Source organism: Megalobrama amblycephala, linkage group LG6, assembly GCF_018812025.1.
Source record: "Megalobrama amblycephala isolate DHTTF-2021 linkage group LG6, ASM1881202v1, whole genome shotgun sequence".
Lineage (NCBI taxonomy): Eukaryota > Metazoa > Chordata > Actinopteri > Cypriniformes > Xenocyprididae > Megalobrama > Megalobrama amblycephala.
Window position 1 is genome coordinate 40371772 of NC_063049.1, and position 21010 is coordinate 40392781.

Genomic DNA, 21010 nt, shown 5'->3' on the forward strand with positions numbered 1-21010 from the left:
AACTCCGAGCCTCCTGTACCCGTTCTGTGACGCCAAACAGCTTCCCCGTGCAAATGATCATGGGGGCCCGCAGTGTCCCTTCAATATGGCGTCCATTTTTTTCACTCTGAAAGTGCCCTTCGGAGGGCGATATATCCCATTTGGAACACACCGTATATCTATCTTTAGCGTATCTCGCAGACTTGCGGGCTCAGCAGAAGTGCACATCAAGGGCTCATAGCTGCCGCAAAGGGGGCGCTCGCGAGCACCCTTCTGAAAACTAAAATGACGAATGGGATACCCTACGGTCTCTTGGACCTAATGGACTTGTGCACGCAGTGGCCATAAGTCCACAAGATCGAAAGTGGGAAAGAGGGAACGAGACACTGCATCACCAAAATGAGGCACTATGGGGTGTCCCCTCCTACCTCGAATCTACTGAAGCCTTATGATATCTCGCAGGTGAGAAATCGCCTGCCAATGGCGTTCGAGCAAGCAAAATAAAGGTGGACTCAACCGCACTATAGGGTGGCGCTGAACACCATTGCCTCAGAATCTTGGTCCGAAGCAGAGTGCTGCCGACAAACACTCTGAGCTAAGTAACATCATGTCACATTTCCACACACTTCATACCACTTTTGGTCTTGTGGACTTACAATGGCTGCCATGTGCGCATGTCAGTTAAATCAATGAGACTGTAGAGTGTCCCATTTGTCAATTTTAGGCTTCAGAAGGATGCTTGCGGACGCCCCCTTTGCGCCCTTGATGTGCACTTTTGCCGAGCCCGCACTGGTGTGAGCTCCGCAGCAGACTTCTTCCCGACAGTCAAAGCTACGTTATGTCATGAAAGTGTGGACTCATGGGAAGAGCACAAGTATTTAGGGTGCCATTTGGGACAGGGCCAAAGTCTTTCCCTGCACAGACCGCTGCACGGAGACAGGAGGCTATATTATGTAGGCGCCGGGCATTTTGTCTGCTGTACATGACAGACTGTTGCACTGAGACGGGGCTGTTTATCGTGAGAGTGCTGGGAACTTTGCTGGGAACCCTAGCTGCAGTCTCCACGCTTTCATATTTCCGATTTCATAAGGCTTCAGTAGATTCAAGGAAGGAGGGGATACCCCATAGCGCCACCTTTTGGTGACGTAGTGTCGAGAAACTGACTCAAAAGGGAATCAGGATAGAACATGAAAAAGAGTCACTCTATTACGAGAAACTTCTCATTATTACGAGAAGCTAAGTCATTATTTTCTCACTAGAACATTTCTCATTATTACGAAAAAATTTCTCGTTATTATGAAAACGTTTCTCAGTATTATAAAAGTTTCTCATTATTACAAGATTTTTCCGTCGAATATGTTAACATATTAACTCATCATAATGAGGTAGTTTCTGATTATTATGAGATACTAAGTCATAATTACGAGAAAGTTTTTCATTACTATGACATAGTAAGTTGTTATTACGAGAACGTTTCTCAGTATAATGAGATACTAAGATTATGAGAAAGTTTCTCATTATTATGACTTACATAATAATATTTTTACTCAACTGTGGTGGCTTCCATACTCCTCCAAATTCATTGTTTTTTTGTTGTTGTTGTTTTTGTTTTCAAATGCATTGTTTTCTTTTCTTTTTTTAATTTCTAGTCCAAATAAAGGACCACATGTGTGACTTTTATTTTGACAGCGTGACTTTTGGCTGTGCGTGTCATCAAACAGGAAGCCATTGGCCATGATACCCACATTTTTTCTTTTTCTGTTCACTTAGTCGATAAAACATTGTTTTTACATGCACGCTAAAACAGCTGTATAACAAACTCAAGCATTCGCACGTATCTGTGGGAACTGTAAACCCATTTGACCACATCTGTCCTCGAACACGTGGTCTGTTGCAGAGCAGGACATATACTGTTACATGTGTGTTTTTCAGTCTATGGATTTGGCAGGTTGAAGGTACTGTGAATCTCTTATTCTGGTTTATTTATATAGCACATGATCCTGTCAGATAGATCTGACTTTCAGTGTTAAGAACTAACTCAAACTCTTAAGCATGTGTTTGTTAGTTGACTTTCTAGGAGACATGTTAATGGCATAAGATGTCAACATTAAAATGTAGATGTTTTGTGTAATGCAAGAAACTTCAGATAATTCATGATAATAAAACAGATGATAAATACATGCATACATGATTATTTATATATATATATATATATATATATATATATATATATATATATATATATAGAATATTTTTATGTACAGTATGTATATAGGAATTCCAAGTTATTTAACTGTTAAATAACTTTTTCTATATTTTTTCCTGTGATGGCAAAGCTGATCTTTTGGAGTCACATGATGATCCTTCAGAAATCATTCTAATATTAACATTTATTATAACATTTATTATTATTATTGCGTTGAAAACAGTTGTGTACAATTTTTTTCAGGATTCTTTGATGAATATAAAGTTAAAAAGAACAATATTTATCTGAAATAGAAAGCTTTTGCAACATTCTCGCTACCGTTTAAAAGTTTGGAGTCAGTACGATTTATTTATTTATTTTTTAATTAAAGAAATTAATACTTTTATTCAGCAATTAAATTGATCAAAAGTGACAGACCAGCGGTAGCCCGTGTGTGGAGTCTGAGTTGTCCGCTAAGCATCTTGCGCCAACTTGCCATTAGTGATCCACTGTCCAGACTTCGACTAAATGGTATCATTTTGCATTTTTCGTTCCGGTGAGAGACAAGAGGCACGAAGCTTGTTTGACTTCATCAGTTCGTCCCAATAAGGCTGATATCGATCACTCGACGGTAAACAGAGAAGCGTTTTGATTTCTCAGCGCTGAATTCTCCATCTCTATTATAAACCCTCTACATGACATTTCACTCCACAACTCATGGATTTACTGTTGTAAAACAAACAGAAATTTTGGCAGAAATGTAGTATACAGTACAGTCCAAAAGTTTGGAACCACTAAGATTTTTAATGTTTTTAAAAGAAGTTTCGTCTGCTCACCAAGGCTACATTTATTTAATTAAAAATACAGTAAAAAACAGTAATATTGTGAAATATTATTACAATTTAAAATAACTGTTCTCTATTTGAATATATTTCACAAAGTAATTTATTCCTGTGATGCAAAGCTGAATTTTCAGCATCATTACTCCAGTCTTCAGTGTCACATGATCCTTCAGAAATCATTCTAATATGCTGATCTGCTGCTCAAGAAACATTTATGATTATTTTCAATGTTAAAAACAGTTGTGTACTTTTTTTTTTTTTTCAGGATTCGTTGATGAATAGAAAGTTCAAAAGAACAGCATTTATCTGAAATACAAAGCTTCTGTAGCATTATACTCTACCGTTCAAAAGTTTGGGGTCAGTAAGAATTTTTATTTTTATTTTTTTGAAAAGAAATTAAAGAAATGAATACTTTTATTCAGCAAGGATGCATTAAATCAATCAAAAGTGGCAGTAAAGACATTTATAATGTTACAAAAGATTAGATTTCAGATAAACACTGTTCTTTTGAACTTTCTATTCATCAAAGAATCCTGAAAAAAAATATTGTACACAAATATTTTGTACAATTGTACACATTAAATGTTTCTTGAGCAGCAGATCAGCATATTAGAATGATTTCTGAAGGATCATGTGACACTGAAGACTGGAGTAATGATGCTGAAAATTCAGCTTTGCATCACAGGAATAAATTACTTTGTGAAATATATTCAAATAGAAAACAGTTATTTTAAATTGTAATAATATTTCACAATATTACTGTTTTTACTGTATTTTTAATTAAATAAATGTAGCCTTGGTGAGCAGACGAAAACTTCTTTTAAAAACATTAAAAATCTTAGTGGTTCCAAACTTTTGGACTGTACTGTATATTCATGTCGAATGTTGATATATTAACAAATGTATTAGAGGAGTAATGAAATGTAATTTCAGTAAGTTTTTGTATGTTTTTGCATGAAATTTATTTGCATTTATATTTATACTAAATATTTGGGGCTACTGTTTTTCATAACACATGCCATAGATTTATAAAGAACCTATTTATTTATTTATTTATTTATTTTTATTGTGGTTGTGAAGAACTATGCACGGTTTTACCATGATCTACAAATGTAACATACTATGAAAGAACAAATGGTACATTTGAAAAAAAAAAAACAACCAAACAAACAAACAAACAAAAAACAAAGCAAGGGCTGTGCAAACTCATTTGCACTGTCAGAATATATAAATATTTCAAAATTAGTTTTTAATACAGATGTAGTTAATGGGTTAATGACGTGACAGGTATTTTTTGTCCAAAGGCCTTAATAATAATAATAAAAAACAAAGATATGACATCTAAAGTATGTAAGGCAGTACAACTAGATCTCTTTTATTGAATCCAAAAGGTTTTTAATTAAATTTTGCTACATATAAAGGTATTTTAAAGTTTTTGAAGTGCCAAAAGGTCATTAACCATCCAAAGGTCAATACAGCCATTTAATTTGTGATTAAAATAACTTGTATATTTATAAATTACTTTTAAATGTAATAAAAGTATATATTTTTTATTCTGGCATGATTTTATAACATCATATATCAACATAGTGCAAAATGGTATTAAAATGATGTGTAGAAGTCGTTGCTTTGTTATGAGAAACAATGTCTGGAAAAATGAATTTGATTGACGTCATTCGGAGTAACCAATATAAAGGGACCATTTTGGATCAAGTCATGCGGTCAATATCATGTGACAGGATGTGACATCATTCAGACACCTGCAAAGGACCACGTGTATTATATGGTATCATGTATGCACAAATATTATATGGTATTATATTTTTATGCATATGTTAAATTTATCGTTTCAGTTTCCATAACCCTATAACTGCCGACTTATCCTTGCTGGAATCAAACATTTGGGAGGCTGTGGGGAGAGTCAGGGAAAGTTTGGGTGTCATTTCTTGCTTTCGTGCTGTTCCCACGCTCTTTGTTTAAATACACAGGCAGTATTTAAATACAACATAACCATCTGTAGTGGGAATCCACCTTCTGATCAAAGTTGACATATTTCACATATTTACAATACTTGGAGGGAACTTACATGTGTAAAAAGTAGTTGTTGAGTGTTAGCTTATTACGTTAATGTTGAAAATGTACTTTTTTCATAATCTGCCTGTAAATGTTTGTATCCCCCAGAATACATCGCCAGTTTGGAGTATAAATCAATTGAAAAAGGAATGCTTGTTTGGGAGTGCGTATTACAACATTAGAGCCACATTTTTTTTAAAACATTTACAACTTAAAGCAAACATTATTTGTAAAATTTTGTTGAACAATAAAAATAATGCCTATTTATGAATATATTAGCCTACTGTATCATATTTAATATGCAAATTTATTGTACACAATCTACTTCATGCCTTCTGTGCTCTGATTGACAGTTCATGGGTTTTTTTCCAAGTAAATTCTTTTTTACTGATAAATGTTTAAGATTTTTATAAAGTAAATGTAAGATAAACACTGGACTGATACTGGACTGAAGCAACTTGGGTTTACTTGATTATTAATGCATAATTTTTTAGTGTTTAAAAATAAAAAAACTTTTTAAATTTTTTTCATGTTAATGTAAATATCAAATATAACACAAAAGTTATCATTGATTTGCATATATGAGCAATAAAAGTATATGTGTATGTATATGTGTATATATATATATATATATATATATATATATATATATATATATATATATATATATATATATATATATATATATATATATATATATATATATATATATATAATACACACACATATATATATCATATATGCAAATCAATTTGAGAAATTGAGAAATGGACAAATAAATGTTCCCCAAAAGCCTGCGGTGTCATATTTGATATTTACATTAACATGAAAAAAATATATATATATATTTATTTATTTATTTTAAGTTTTGGTCATATTTATAGGCCCTAGAATTTTGCATATTAAATATGATACAGTAGGCTAATATATTCATAAATAAGCATTATATTTATTGTTCAGCAGAATCTTACAAAGAATGTTTAGTTTAAGTTATGAGAATAAGTATTTTACATGAGTTTACAAATGTTTTAAAAATTTAGCTTGCCAATTTGCATTTTGCTGTCAATTAATTTATACCCCTTAAAGTGGCAACGTATCCTGGGGGATGCAAACATTAAAATAAAAATGTAAAAGTCATGTTTTCAGAAAATTATCAAGTTGTAACATATGTGTCCTATTAAGATCGAAAATAGAAATAAATTAATTTTCTGATGTCTCTTTATGGTCATGCCATTTTAAATGTTAAGAAGCAATCAAATATATTAAAAACAATCATATAGTGAAAATTATTTTCTTTTTTGCAGTCTTTTTTTATTTAATTATGAAAATTATATATTAAGCATAATAATTTGAGTGTGCAATTTACAGGCATTTCAGTGTTTGATATTTCTCTCTTTTGTTTTAATAACAGAAGTGCTCTAGCTGACATGGACAAAACCAGATGATCTGATTCTTCGGTACATCTGATCTCTGTAGTATGTGGAGTGACTCCTGACGGCGGCCGTCCTCTGCCATGTTTTGGCTCCAGTCTCTTCGGGTATGCTCCCGAAGGCTGTTTCACAGTAGGGTCGTCAGCCGTGACCAACTTCTAGACCAGCTTCAGGCGTGCTCTGCTGAGGACCAGGTGTTCGATGTGGTGGGCCGGAACAAAGCCAAGCTGTCCGTCAACCATGTGAGCTGTGCTATTGGACTGCTGTGGCAGTTTCAAAGGGAGCGGCCGCAGATGCTCAGGACTTTTGAGTTTGTCCAGAATCACCCGCAGTTCCTGACGCTTCGAGTTCTGGCTGAAAACAAGATCAGCCTCATGGATGACGGTTCGGTGGTGGAAATGCTTTATGATGTGCTCAGGTACAGCAGGAAAATGTGAAAGTGAAGTGAAAGCTTTGTTCTAAAACCTATTGTGTTGCCTACATAGATAGTATTTTAAGGTATTATACACTACCGGTCAGAAGTTTGGAATTATTACGATTTTTTTTAATGTTTTTGAAAGAAGTCTCTTACACTGCATTTTTAAAATCAAAAACACAGTAAATTTTATTTATTCCTGTGATCAAAGCTGAATTTTCAGCATCGTTACAGTCTTCAGTGTCACATGATCCTTCAGAAATCATTCTAATATGATGATTTGCTGCTCAAGAAACATTTATTATTATCTTCAATGTTGAAAAAAGCTGTGCTGCTTAATATTTTTGTGAAAACTGTGATCCACTACCATTCAAAAGTTTAGGGTAAGTGAAATTCCAAAATAAATAAGGAGAAATTAATATTTTTATTCAACAAAAATGGATTAAATTGATGAAAAGTGTCAGTAAAGACATTTATAATGTTACAAAAGATTTTTATTTCAAATAAATGCTTTTCTTTTGAACTTTCAATTCATCAAAGAATCCTGAAAAAAAACGTATTATGGTTTCCACAAAAATATTAAGCAGCAAAACATCGATAACAATAAGAACCATTTTTAATACTGTAATGCATTGAATGCACAGATGACTGTAGAGAAATGTTGATTATAATAAATTCTAATTAAAATTTAACCAGAATTTTATTTGTGCATGCAATGTATTTTATGCTTAAAGTGTTGCGTCATTAATTTTGCAACATGCAAGTACCAAACTCAATTATGAGTCAAAACGTTTTCCAAGCATTCGGTCACTTATGACGTTGTATTTCAGTTAGGATGCTCCCTTATTAGGCAGCTCTCTATGTTCTGGAACAGAGCTATTGCCTAAACTGCACTGTTAATATGGTGTCCTAATTAAAGGGTTAGTTCACCCAAAAATGAAAATAATGTCATTAATTACTCACCCTCATGTTGTTCCACACCCGTAAGACCTTCGTTCATCTTCAGAACACAAATTAAGATATTGTTGATGAAATCCGATGGTTCAGTGAGGCCTCCATAGACAGCAATGCCATTCAAACTCTCAAGATCCAGAAAGCTACTAAAGACATTAAATAAAGACATTAAATATGTTTTTAGTACATTAATGGATCTTGAGAGAGGAAATGTCATTGCTGTCTATGCAGGCCTCACTGAACCATCTGATTTCATCAACAATATCTTAATTTGTGTTCTGAAGATGAATGAAGGTCTTAAGGGTGTAGAAGGACATGAGGGTGAGTAATTAATGACATTATTTTCATTTTTGGGTGAACTAACCCTTTAATTTTTATGTGAATATTGCTATATTCTGATTGCATTTGTCTTGATTTGCAGGCTTAAAGTAGAACATCACGACTCTCTTGTGCAGCAGCTGGTGACAGAGGCTTGGAACAGACTGGAGAGGTACATGAAAAAAAAAAAAAAACTCATAAACAAAAAGTTTGGTGATTTCCAGCATGAGCAACAGTGACTATCAACTTTTTCATCAGCCTTGTTTCTGGAACTATTTTCCCCATTCATTTTGAAACCATAGGGATTTTAAAAGAGTTATGCTATGACTTTGTTAAAGGTTAAAAATATGTATACATGTGTGTGTGTGTGTGTATGTATATATATATATATATATATATATATATATATATATATATATATATATATATATATATATAATATATATTCATACCCCCTTACATTTTTCACTCTTTGTTATATTGCAGCCATTTGCTAAAATCATTTAAGTTCATTTTTTCCTCATTAATGTACACACAGCACCCCATATTGACAGAAAAACACAGAATTGTTGACATTTTTGCAGATTTATTAAAAAAGAAAAACTGAAATATCACATGGTCCTAAGTATTCAGACCCTTTGCTCAGTATTTAGTAGAAGCACCCTTTTGATCGAATACAGCCATGAGTCTTTTTGGGAAAGATGCAACAAGTTTTTCACACCTGGATTTGGGGATCCTCTGCCATTCCTCTTGCAGATCCTCTCCAGTTCTGTCAGGTTGGATGGTAAACGTTGGTGGACAGCCATTTTTAGGTCTCTTCCAGAGATGCTCAATTGGTTTTAAGTCAGGGCTCTGGCTGGGCCATTCAAGAACAGTCATGGAGTTGTTGTGAAGCCACTCCTTCGTTATTTTAGCTGTGTGCTTAGGGTCAGTGTCTTGATGGAAGGTAAACCTTCTGCCCAGTCTGAGGTCCTGAGCACTCTGGAGAAGGTTTTCATCCAGGATATCCCTGTACTTGGCCGCATTCATCTTTCCCTCGATTGCAACCAGTCGTCCTGTCCCTGCAGCTGAAAAACACCCCCACAGCATGATGCTGCCACCACCATGCTTCACTGTTGGGACTGTATTGGACAGGTGATGAGCAGTGCCTGGTTTTCTCCACACATACCGCTTAGAATTAAGGCCAAAAAGTTCTATCTTGGTCTCATCAGACCAGAGAATCTTATTTCTCACCATCTTGGCAAACTCCACGCAGGCTTTCATGTGTCTTGCACTGAGGAGAGGCTTCCGTCGGGCCACTCTGCCATAAAGTCCCGACTGGTGGAGGGCTGCAGCGATGGTTGACTTTCTACAACTTTCTCCCATCTCCCGACTGCATCTCTGGAGCTCAGCCACAGTGATCTTTGGGTTCTTCTTTACCTCTCTCACCAAGGCTCTTCTCCCCCGATAGCTCAGTTTGGCCCGACGGTCAGCTCTAGGAAGGGTTCTGGTCATCCCAAACGTCTTCCATTTAAGGATTATGAACTCTTAGGAACCTTAAGTGCAGCAGAAATTGTTTTGTAACCTTGGCCAGATCTGTGCCTTGCCACAATTCTGTCTCTGAGCTCTTCAGGCAGTTCCTTTGACCTCATGATTCTCATTTGCTCTGACATGCACTGTGAGCTGTAAGGTCTTATATAGACAGGTGTGTGGCTTTCCTAATCAAGTCCAATCAGTATAATCAAACACAGCTGGACTCAAATGAAGGTGCAGAACCATCTCAAGGATGATCAGAAGAAATGGACAGCACCTGAGTTAAATATATGAGTGTCACAGCAAAGGGTCTGAATACTTAGGACCATGTGATATTTCAGTTTTTCTTTATTAATAAATCTGCAAAAATGTCAACAATTCTGTGTTTTTCTGTCAATATGGGGTGCTGTGTGTACATTAATGAGGAAAAAAATGAACTTAAATGATTTTAGCAAATGGCTGCAATATAACAAAGAGTGAGCACACGTGAACCAATCGTCTCCTCCACTTTACTATTTACAACACAAAATAAACATGAATGAACATCCGAAGGTATGTTGAAAGATCCAGTACAACTTACCGAAATCTGTATCATGTCACAAGTAATCGATCAATCAGTGTTTCAACCGTCAGTAAAACAGCTTGTAAAAATGTCACATTTACCTTCACATTTACTTCAGAAAAGCCATAAACTCATTAGTCAGCTACAAAAATGAACTTAGGAGCATTTTGCTAAATATATGCACTATAAGCTATTGCATATTCATTGTATTTGTACTTAACTTCAATATCGAATGTATAAATCCGTTTTATGACAGCCGCTATTTAAATGTTTAGGCCTATATAAAAATGAGTAGAAAAATAATTATGAATGTATTATGATGTTATTAGGCTATAAAAACTTCCTTATGTGTAATTTATATACAAGTAGCTTACAAATGTACCAGCTGTGGTTCCCTGTATAGTTTACAGCATTGAGAGAGATTTTTTTTTACTTTGAGGTCATTTGACATGTGAATGTGGCACACCCAGAGTCTCTTTCTGGCTACGCTAGTGCCACCAACGCCCATAAATGCCACGTAATAGGTGCTTTTTGTGCTTTTCAGATTCCAGATGACGACACTTTCAAAGTTTGCGGTTTGTCTGAGTGATCAGTTCCTGCAGCACAGCCCTCTGATGGGTCAGATTACTCAAATCGTGAGTCAGAGACTGGACTCCATTCAAGACGCCAGGTGAGATTTTAAACATCAAGCACCTTAAATGGTCAGTGCACTATAAAATAAGTGTATTTACACATGTCCTCCTTACAGAGTGCTGACACCCTTGATGATCAGTATTTTTGCCCTGGTGTCGCCACAACTGCGGGACGCGCTGCTTAAAAAAGCCGACACCCTTCTTGACAAAATGGACCCGTTTCACTTCAACAACCCCAGAAGGGTGGTGCAGTTCCTCCGAAACATCAGATACATCCATCGACCCCTCCTGGAGAAATGCAACCAGCTTCTCCTGCAGAACGTCACCCGTCTGGACGCAGAGCACATCAGCATCATCCTGGGACTGTATCAGTCGATGCAGTACAATAACTGTGATTTCCGCCTGGCTGCGAAACAGAGACTCGTAGAGCTTGTGGACACGAGCACCGATCCTGCCACTTTCACCAAACTCTTTGCTTCTCTAGGACCAATGGCAGGGCAAGGTGTCAGAGAGGGGTGAGCAAGGGAAAGTATCCCTTAATCTTTTAATAACTATTGTTTCATAGCAGTGTTAGTATTCACATATTGTGGAAGCTTGTTTCTGCCACTGAACAAAAAATAAAGAAGGTAATTGTGACTTTTTATCTCGCAATTCTAACTTTTTTTCTCAAAAATGCGAGTTTACAGTATTTATCGCAATTCTGACTTTTTTTCTCATATATTCGTATATATTGATTTTTGACCTCAACTTGGTATCTGTATAATAGAGTGCAACAGTGACTGTATTTTCCAGTCATTTTCTCCATAGGGATTTCGATTAATTGAGTCATTTGATTGGTCTTGCAGGTTAGAGAGTACTGCGCTGCTATTGGCTGATGAGCTGAATTCCCACCAGGCTTTAGGTGTGGTGGAGACGATGGAGGAGATGCAATGCAGGAACCTTCAGTTGATAAACAAGTAAGACGAGATCCATAGATATATAATTATCACAGTTAGGTGTCGGTGGCATGATCAAAATCTGACACTGCAGTAATTTAATTTTTTAATGGTACAATATTGTTAAAAATTTTGGGGTCAGTTTTTTATGGAAATTAATACTTTGAATGCATTAAATTGATCAAAAGTGACAGTAAAGACAATAAGTAATGATGCTGAAATTCAGCTTACATTTTAAAATGTATATTCAAACAGAAAACAGTTATCACAACATTACTTTTTACTGTATTTTTGATTAAATGAATGCAGTTTTGGTCAGAATAAGAGATGTTAAAATTGTTAAAACATACAAAAAAAATCTTAATAACCCCAAACTTTTGAATATGTATACAGTCAAGCCAAAATTTATTCAGACACTTTGAACATTTTAGTCATTAATACAGTTTATTCACTATAAAAAATGGTAATAAAATATGTGTTAAAATAAAAACTGTGTCAGAATTATGTCAGATAACACTTAAGCAAAACATGGTCAGGTCAAAGTGTCTGAATAATTTTTTGTTCCAGATTTTTATCAATTTTACTGGTAGTCCACTGAATAATTTTAGGGAATAATATGTCACAGTTTACTTTATTTTGCTATCATCATTTACATAAATGAACTATAGTGTCCTGCACCCACTAGTAAAAATATATCAAAAATGTCTGAATAATTTTTGGTTTGACTGTATGTGTGTGTGTGTGTGTGTATTAAATTGCAGTTATGATTAGAAACAGGAGAGAAGATCTAACCATGTCTTTTCTGACAGGATGGCAGCAATACTCTTCAAGAATCTGGAGACATATCGGCCAGTGGAAATTGCTCGAATAACTCAATCTCTCATCCTGCTCCACTGCCAGAATCCCGAGATCTTCTCCAGGCTGAAAGCCAAACTGCTGCAGTGAGTGTTTCCAAAACCAGAGAGATCAATCAGTGACTGTCTCAGAGTCTTTAATTAAAGGGACAGTTCACACAGAGTGTAAAATTCTCTCAATATTTACTTACTATATCGTTTTGAACCTGTATGATTATGACCTGTATAGTTTTTAAATGTTTTTGAAAGAAGTCTCTTATACATGCCAAAACTACATTCATTTGATCAAAAAACAAAAACAACAACAACAAAAAAAAAACAGTAAAAAATGGTAATATTGTGAAATATTTTTACAATTTAAAACAACTGTTTTCTATTGTAATATATCTTAAAATGTAATTTATTCCTGTGATCAAAGCTGAATTTTCAGCATCATTACTCCAGTCTTCAGTGTCACATGATCCTTCAGAAATCATTCTAATATGCTGATTTGCTGCTCAAGAAACATTTATGATTATTAGCAATGATGAAAACAGTTGTGTTGCTTCATATTTCTTTGGAAACCACCATGAAACTTTTTTTTTTCAAGATTCTTTGATGAACAGAAAGTTTAAATCATTTATTTTAAACAGAAATCGTTTGTAACATTATAAATGTCTCCTTGCTGAACAAAACGTTTAATTTCTTTAAAAAAAAAAAAAACTACTTTTGAACAGTTGTGTGTATATATAATATAAAGTCATGTTATTGAGTTATTACATGTTATTAACATGTTATGTTATAGAGTCTTTATACTATTATTAAGGTAACATTTTCAACATTTGTTAAATACATTAATTAACATGAACTAAAAATGAAGACTTCTACAGAATTTATTATTATTGATTGCAACATTTACTAATACATTTTTTAATCAAATGTTGTATCTGTTACCATTAGTGAATGCACTTTGAACTAACATGAACAATGAATAATTATATTTGTATTAGCTAATATTAACAAAGACTAATAAATTCTGTAAAAAATACATTGCTCATTGTTAGTTCATTTTGTTAGAGGGTTAGTTCACCCAAAAATGAAATTTCTGTCATTAATTACTCACCCTCATGTCGTTCCAAACTCATAAGACCTTCGTTCATCTTCAGAACACAAATTAAGATATTTTTGATGAAATCAAAGATTTTTTTTGTACGTCATAGAAAGCAACATAATTACCACATTCAAGGTCCAGAAGTAGTAAAAACACAGTTAAAATAGTCAACGTGACTACAGAGGTCCAACCTTAATGTTATGAAGTGACGAGAATACTTTTGTGCACAAAAGTGCATCAGCATCACATGCATGCCTCGTGGTGCTCACGTGAACAGGTTTCGCCAATACTGTAAACTTTCGCCAATATATTTGGATATAGAACCTGGAAGCGTTGAACGTAAACAGCGTTGCTTCATAACATTAAAGGGTTAGTTCATCTAAAAATGAAAATAATGTCATTAATTACTCACCTTCATGTTGTTCCACACCCATAAGAACTTTATTCATCTTCAGAACACAAATTAAGATATTTTAGATTAAATCTGATAACTCAGTGAGGCCTGCATAGACAGCAATGACATTCAAACTCTCAAGGTCCATTAAGGTACTAAAAACATATTTAAATCAGTTCATGTGAGTACAGTGGTTCGATTTATAACGACTTATATAGTGATGGGCGATTTCAAAACACTGCCTCATGAAGTTTCGGAGCATAATGAATCAGCGTATCGAATCAGCGGTTCGGAGCGCCAAAGTCACATGATTTCAGCAGTTTGGCGGTTTGACACGCGATCTGAATCATGATTCGACACGCTGATTCATAACGCTCCGAAGCTTCCTGAAGCAGTGTTTTGAAATCGGCCATCAATATACAAGTCGTTATTTTGTTTTTTTTGGCACACCAAAAATATTCTTGTGGCTTTATAATATTAATATTGAATCACTGTACTCACATGAACTGATTTAAATGTGTTTTTAGTACAATAATGGATCTTGAGAGAGGAAATGTCATTGCTCCCTATGGAGGCCTCACTGAGCCATCAGATTTCAACAAAAATATCTTAATTTGTGTTCCGAAGATTAACAAAGGTCTTACGGGTGTGGAACGGCATGAGGGTGCAGTCATGTTGACGATTGTAACGATGTTTTTACTACTTTCTGGACCTTGAATGATGGTAATTTCATTGCTTTCTTTGAGAGATATAAAAAAAACACTTAGATTTCATTAGAAATATCTTAATTTGTGTTACGAAGATGAATGAAGGTCTTACGGGTGTAGAACGACATGAGGGTGAGTAATTAATGACATTATTTTCATTTTTGGGTGAACTGACCCTTTAATATAAAGGATTAATACTATTAATTATCTTATTTAACAAATTTATGTTTGTAACCAATATTCCTTTTCTGTCTTTCATTTGATTGTCACTCATAGTTTCCTGCAGGGCAGTGTGTACCCGTACGAGGTGACCATGCTAACTAGGGTTCTGTCCATGCTTCCTTCTCGCCATCTCGACGAGGGTGTCCTTTCCCGTGTGGAAGCCATGCTCCCGCAGTGCAACCTAAATGACCTCAACACTTACGCCGTGGTCGTCGCCAAGTGGATTCGCAACGACCCCTCGTACCGGCATAACACGCCCAGCAAGTACGTTCGCCTGCTCCAGACCCTGAACCGCTGCGGACGTGAGCGGCTACACAAGTTGGACCATCTGGATGTGGTGCTGGAGGAAGTGAAGTACTTGTCAGGGGAGTGGTTTGATGAGATGCTGCTGGAGGAGTCTATGGTCACATTGCAGAGACTGCTTGACCAGATATCCTGGACTAATGCGCATGACGTGGCCGTTTATCTGACCAGGACTAACTACTTCTGTGCCGTGCTGCTGGATCGAATCGCTAGAATGACGATTGGAAATATAGACAAGGTGGGAGTGATTTTGAAGTGTTGTTTGAATGCATTTTCACTTGAATCAATTTAATTTGTTATTGTTGAATAAAAGTATTGATTTCTGTATATATATATATATTTTTTTTAAATATCCCCAAACTATAGCATTTCCACAGAGATCTTAAGCACCACAACTGTTTTCAACATTGATTTTTTTAACATTGAAGAAATGTTTCTTGAGCAGCAAATCAGCATATTAGAATGATTTCTGAAGGATCATGTGACACTGAAGACTGGAGTAATGATGCTGAAAATTCAGCTTTGATCACAGGAATAAATTACATTTTAAAATATATTCAAATAGAAAACAGTTATTTTTAATTGTAATAATATTTCTGTATTTTTGATCAATTAAATGTAGCTTTGGTGAACTTGAGACTTTTTTGAAAAATATTAAAAAATCGTAATTATCCCAAACCAGTGTATATAGGTTTAATTATTATAAAGGTTATATGAGGCTAACTTATATACATATGATTTAAAAATTTATATTTGTTTTTTATAATGTTATTTTAGTGTTGTTTATATATTATTAGTATTTATTAATATTTTGAATTGGCTTTTATTTTTACATTTTCAGCTTTCTTTTTAATTTTAGTTTGTTTTAGTAATTTTGTTGTGCTTTTATCTTTCTTTTTTAAAGTTTTTTTTTTTTTAAATGAAAATATAGCAAATTATTATTTCAATATTTTTATTAGTAATTTGATGAGATACACTGCTGTTCAAAAGTTTTTTTTTTTTATGTTTTTTAATGTTTTTGAAAAAGTCTCTTCTGCTCATCACAGCTACGTTTATTTGATCGAAAATACAGAAAATGTAATATTGTGAAATATTATTACAATTTAAAATAACTATGTTCTATTTAAATATATTTTAAAATACAATTTATTCCTGTGATCAAAGCTGAATTTTCAGCATCATTACTCCAGTCTTCAGTGTCACATGATCCTTCAGAAATCATTCTAATATGCTGATCTGCTGCTCAAGAAACATTTATTATTATTATTATTATTATTATTATTAATCATAATATAAGTGTCTGCCTCTTCCGAACAGATTCATTACTCTGCAACATATGCCACTTTGCTGCCTTTTGCTGTACTAAATTATGACCCACCGATGGCAGAGGAGTTTTTTGATGCCTGCATTCAACATTTCACTCCATACATTAGTAAGATCTTTCTTTCCACTGTGCATCAATAAATGATTTGTTTCTAAGCTTTAAGATGTCAAGTTAAATTCTAACATGTTCTTGCTGATTGAAACAGGTTCATTTGACCCTCACATGCTGGTTCTCTTGGCGTACGCACTGGCTTTGGCTGATTATTTCCCAGAGGAGGTGGTCAGAGAGATCTTCAACGTGGACTTTCTTGCAAAGTTGGATTCCCATCTGGAAAGTGTGTGCATCTTTGGAGATTATATAACATGTAACTTGAAGGAGACTATTTTAGAATACTAATGTAGGGAGTAGTGAATGAGGGTATAGGGGGCGATTTCGGACACAGGCTCTGTGTTCGCAACATCAAAGTATATCGATAAAAATGATATTGTTCCATCCTAGGGGTAAACTCGGAGTTTGATATTCTGTTAGAACGATAGTTTAGGGTACTCATTCACATATTTAGATGTGGTTATCTCTCCTGAAACTTTACACACGTGTTTTTTCCCCACTGCTGACAGCCTTGCCGGATGCTCTAAACATGCGCATACGTCTCCGTCTCATGGAGCTGAATCGGGCCGTGTGTCTGGAGTGCCCTGAGTTCCAGGTGCCCTGGTTTCATGAGCGCTACTGTAAACAGCTGCAGAAGAGAGGTGAGCACACTGTGGATCCATCTGGACTAGAATTGGATTGTATAAATACTAGAATTGGAGAGCAGTTCTTGTCTGAAAGCATTTCTGCTTGGTACACATTAAAGGGTTAGTTCATGCAAAAATGAAAAATCTGTCATCATTTACTCACCCTCAAGTTGCAGGTTCCAAACCTGTATGAGTTTCTTTCTTTTGCTGAACACAAAAGAAGATATTTTGAAGAATGTTGGTAACCAAACAGTTGACGGTAGCCATTGACTTCCATAATATTTTTTTTCCTACTATGGAAGTCATTTTGTTACCGACATTCTTCTTTTGTGTTCAACATGAGGGTGAGTAATTGATGACAGAATTTACATTTTTGGGTAAACTATCCCTTTAATATTATTAACAGCTGGCCCATATAGCTAAAATAATTATTTTGAATAATTTTTAGCCATTTAATGAGATATGTACACTACCGTTCAAACGTTTGGGGTCAGTACGATTTTTTTTGTCTCTTCTGCTCACCAAGACTACATTTATTTGATTAAAAATGCAGTAAAAACATTAATATTGTAAAATATTATTGCAATTTAAAATAGCTGTTTTCTATTTTAATACATTTTAAAATATAATTTATTCCTGTGATGCAAAGCTGAATTCTTCAGTGTCACATGATCCTTCATAAATCATTCTAATATGCTGATTTGCTGCTCAAGAAACATTATCATTATCAATGTTGAAAACAGTTGTGCTGCTTAAAATTTTTTTATAAACCATGATGCAATTTTACGGAAAAGGATTAGGGCCAAGCAATAATAAAAAATAAAACCATCTTGAGATTAAAGTTGTTAAATTTTGAGAAAAAACTTGTTAAATTTCGAGAAAAAAGTTGAAATAAAATGTTGAGGAAAAAAGTCGTTAAATTCCGAGAATTTCTCGTAATTTAACGACTTTTTTCTCGTAATTTAATGACTTTATTCTCAACATTTTATCTCGACTTTTTTCTCATAATTTAACGACATTTTTCTTATAATTTAACGAATTTGTTCACGTAATTTAACGACTTTTTTCTCGTAATTTAATGACTTTATTCTCAACATTTTATCTTGACTTTTTTCTCGAAATTTAACGAGTTCTCGTAATTTAATGACTTTATTCTCAACATTTTATCTCGACTTTTTTCTCGAAATTTAATGATTTTTTTTCTCATAATTTAACGAGTTTATTCTCAACATTTTATCTAGACTTTTTTCTTGAAATTTAACGAGTTTTTTCTCGAAATTTAACAACTTTAATCTCGAGATGGTTTTATTTTTTTATTATTGCTTGGCCCTAATCCTCTTCCGTACAATTTAATGCATCCACACTGGATAAAAATATTAATTTCTTTAAAAAAAAATGTTGCTGATCCCAAACTTTTGAACAGTGTATATATCAGTATTTATGTATTTGAAATAATCTTCTTTTTTCTTTTCTTTTTTTTTTTTTTTTTTTTTTTTTTTTAACTAAAGGAAGCATCATTTCAACCAAGCAACCATTGTGGTCAAAACGATTTAAATGTTTAACTAACTTTTTTAATTTAAAAAATCAGGTTAAAAGTAATTGAAGCGTGTTTTTCACACTGCAGCCAACAGCTCCATTAGTCCCATTCAGCAGCAGATCCATAAGATGCTCGGAGACATCCTGGGTGGGATGAACTGTGCTAAAGTAGGAGTGCTGACTCCATACTTCTATACTGTCGGTGAGTTTTAAACTAGCGTTACAAGTAAAATAAGCCATTTTGATTAGTGCTTGACTGGATTTCAGTGGCCAGTATTGTGCTGTCAAAATTGACCCTATTTGTTTTCTTGATACATGTTCCCTGATCTCATTGTGCATGTTCCTTTTCATCATGAATCCTTCTCAAAATCCTTATCTTTATTAGCTAGAGGCTATGGTTGTTTTTAATTGACTTGTTACTTAAATATATTACACAAATTACAATTTAATTAGAATCAAATGAGTTATACACAAAATTTCTGAAATGAAATATATATATGTATTAGTCAATTGTTTTATTTTTGATAATGCAATGAAACATGGCAAATTACGCAGATATAATTTTTGGACTGGCTGTCATACAAAGAAATTATGAACACATGCAAAAATGAGACAACTAACAAATGATTAGTAACTGATTATGTTGTAGTCAATGTATGCTTTTTCCTGTGAGATTTTTGTTTTTTTATGCATTTTTTTTCCATAGTAAAATAAAACCTGTAGCTGTAGTTTGCCTTTTTTGCTAAATAATTTTGTCAGATAAACACCTTAACCAAATTTAGTGTTTGTTTTGTTATTCCCTTGTATTTAAAATATTAAAAAATATAAAATATATAAAATATTTTCCCCATATTTGATGTTATAAATAATTATAATATTATAATTTGCCTTAGGTCTAATATCTATTTTAACTGAAAATGTTTTTAATTTTTTATTTTATTTTATTTATCTGTTTTACATTAAATGTTTTTTATTTATTATTTTATTTACATTTTATTTTATTATAACTATCAATTATATTTCCATGCTTAAACATTACCTTGTCATTTGATTTACTGTGACCCAGTGTAATATTTGTTTGATTAAAAGCATTAGCAGACATACAGTGGTACTGGATGACAGTCCTACAGCATTGCTGCCTCTGTGGGCTCATAAAAACTGTAATGCTTTTGTCATCAGATTTTGAACTTGTCCTGGATCGTCATCTTCAGCCGATACCGTACAGCGAGCCGAGTCGGCTGCAGATCACTGAGAACGGAAACGTTCACTGGGATTCTGGATCGACAGACAGAGAGAGGACGGAGCTGCCGCCAGGAGCTCGCCGGTATGTCACGCTTCAGTGTGCAAAACAACACCGAATATTTAGACATAATATAATTCTCCCTGCTACTACATCCGTCTAGCATTGCCTTGGATTTCTTGGACTCCAAATCCTTCTGCAAAAATTCCCGGCACATGAAAGGGGAGGCCATGATGAAGAAAAGACATCTGGAGATTTTAGGATATCATGTGTTACAGGTCAGTAGAAACTAAAGTTATACTATTTCTAATGACTTACTATACCATTTACATGACAATATGCATTTCTACAGATTCCCCACTTTGAATGGAACTCAATGGAGCTTTCCACAGAAGATGCATGGAAAGAATATCTGAGGAAGAAAATATTTGCGGAGTTACCCTAATTAATCTAAATACCTCTTGAAACTATGGACATTAAAACATGCAGTGCAGTCAAGTGAGTGGACATCATGTTATCCTTCATTTGAGCTGCTAGATAGCACTGCAATTTTATATTAATTGTTCATTTTGTTGTAAATTATTAAGGTATTGCTAGGGTAATAAATATATTACTCATGTCAATATTTTCATTCAATCAGGGAAGAAATTCATACCTGGTTTGTGTTTAAATGTGTATTTATTATGCACTTTATATAAAAGAATTTATATGAAAAAAAAAAAAAGGAAATAAAGTCAATTTAATTTTAACATCCATTGTATAAATGTTT

General features: G+C 34.0%; 1 protein-coding gene across 1 annotated transcript; it reads left to right on the top strand.

The window, feature by feature from the left end:
- Window positions 1–1389: 1389 nt before the first annotated feature.
- Window positions 1390–20986, top strand: fastkd1 (FAST kinase domains 1). Its single transcript, XM_048194615.1, has 15 exons — window positions 1390–1934; window positions 6491–6927; window positions 8300–8368; window positions 10815–10940; window positions 11019–11417; window positions 11748–11858; window positions 12647–12778; window positions 15159–15645; window positions 16725–16839; window positions 16937–17065; window positions 17349–17480; window positions 19090–19203; window positions 20181–20325; window positions 20405–20519; window positions 20594–20986. Exons 2-15 carry the CDS (start codon window positions 6593–6595, stop codon window positions 20684–20686), a joined length of 2502 nt encoding a protein of 833 aa, XP_048050572.1. The 5' UTR covers window positions 1390–1934; window positions 6491–6592; the 3' UTR covers window positions 20687–20986.
- Window positions 20987–21010: the final 24 nt, after the last annotated feature.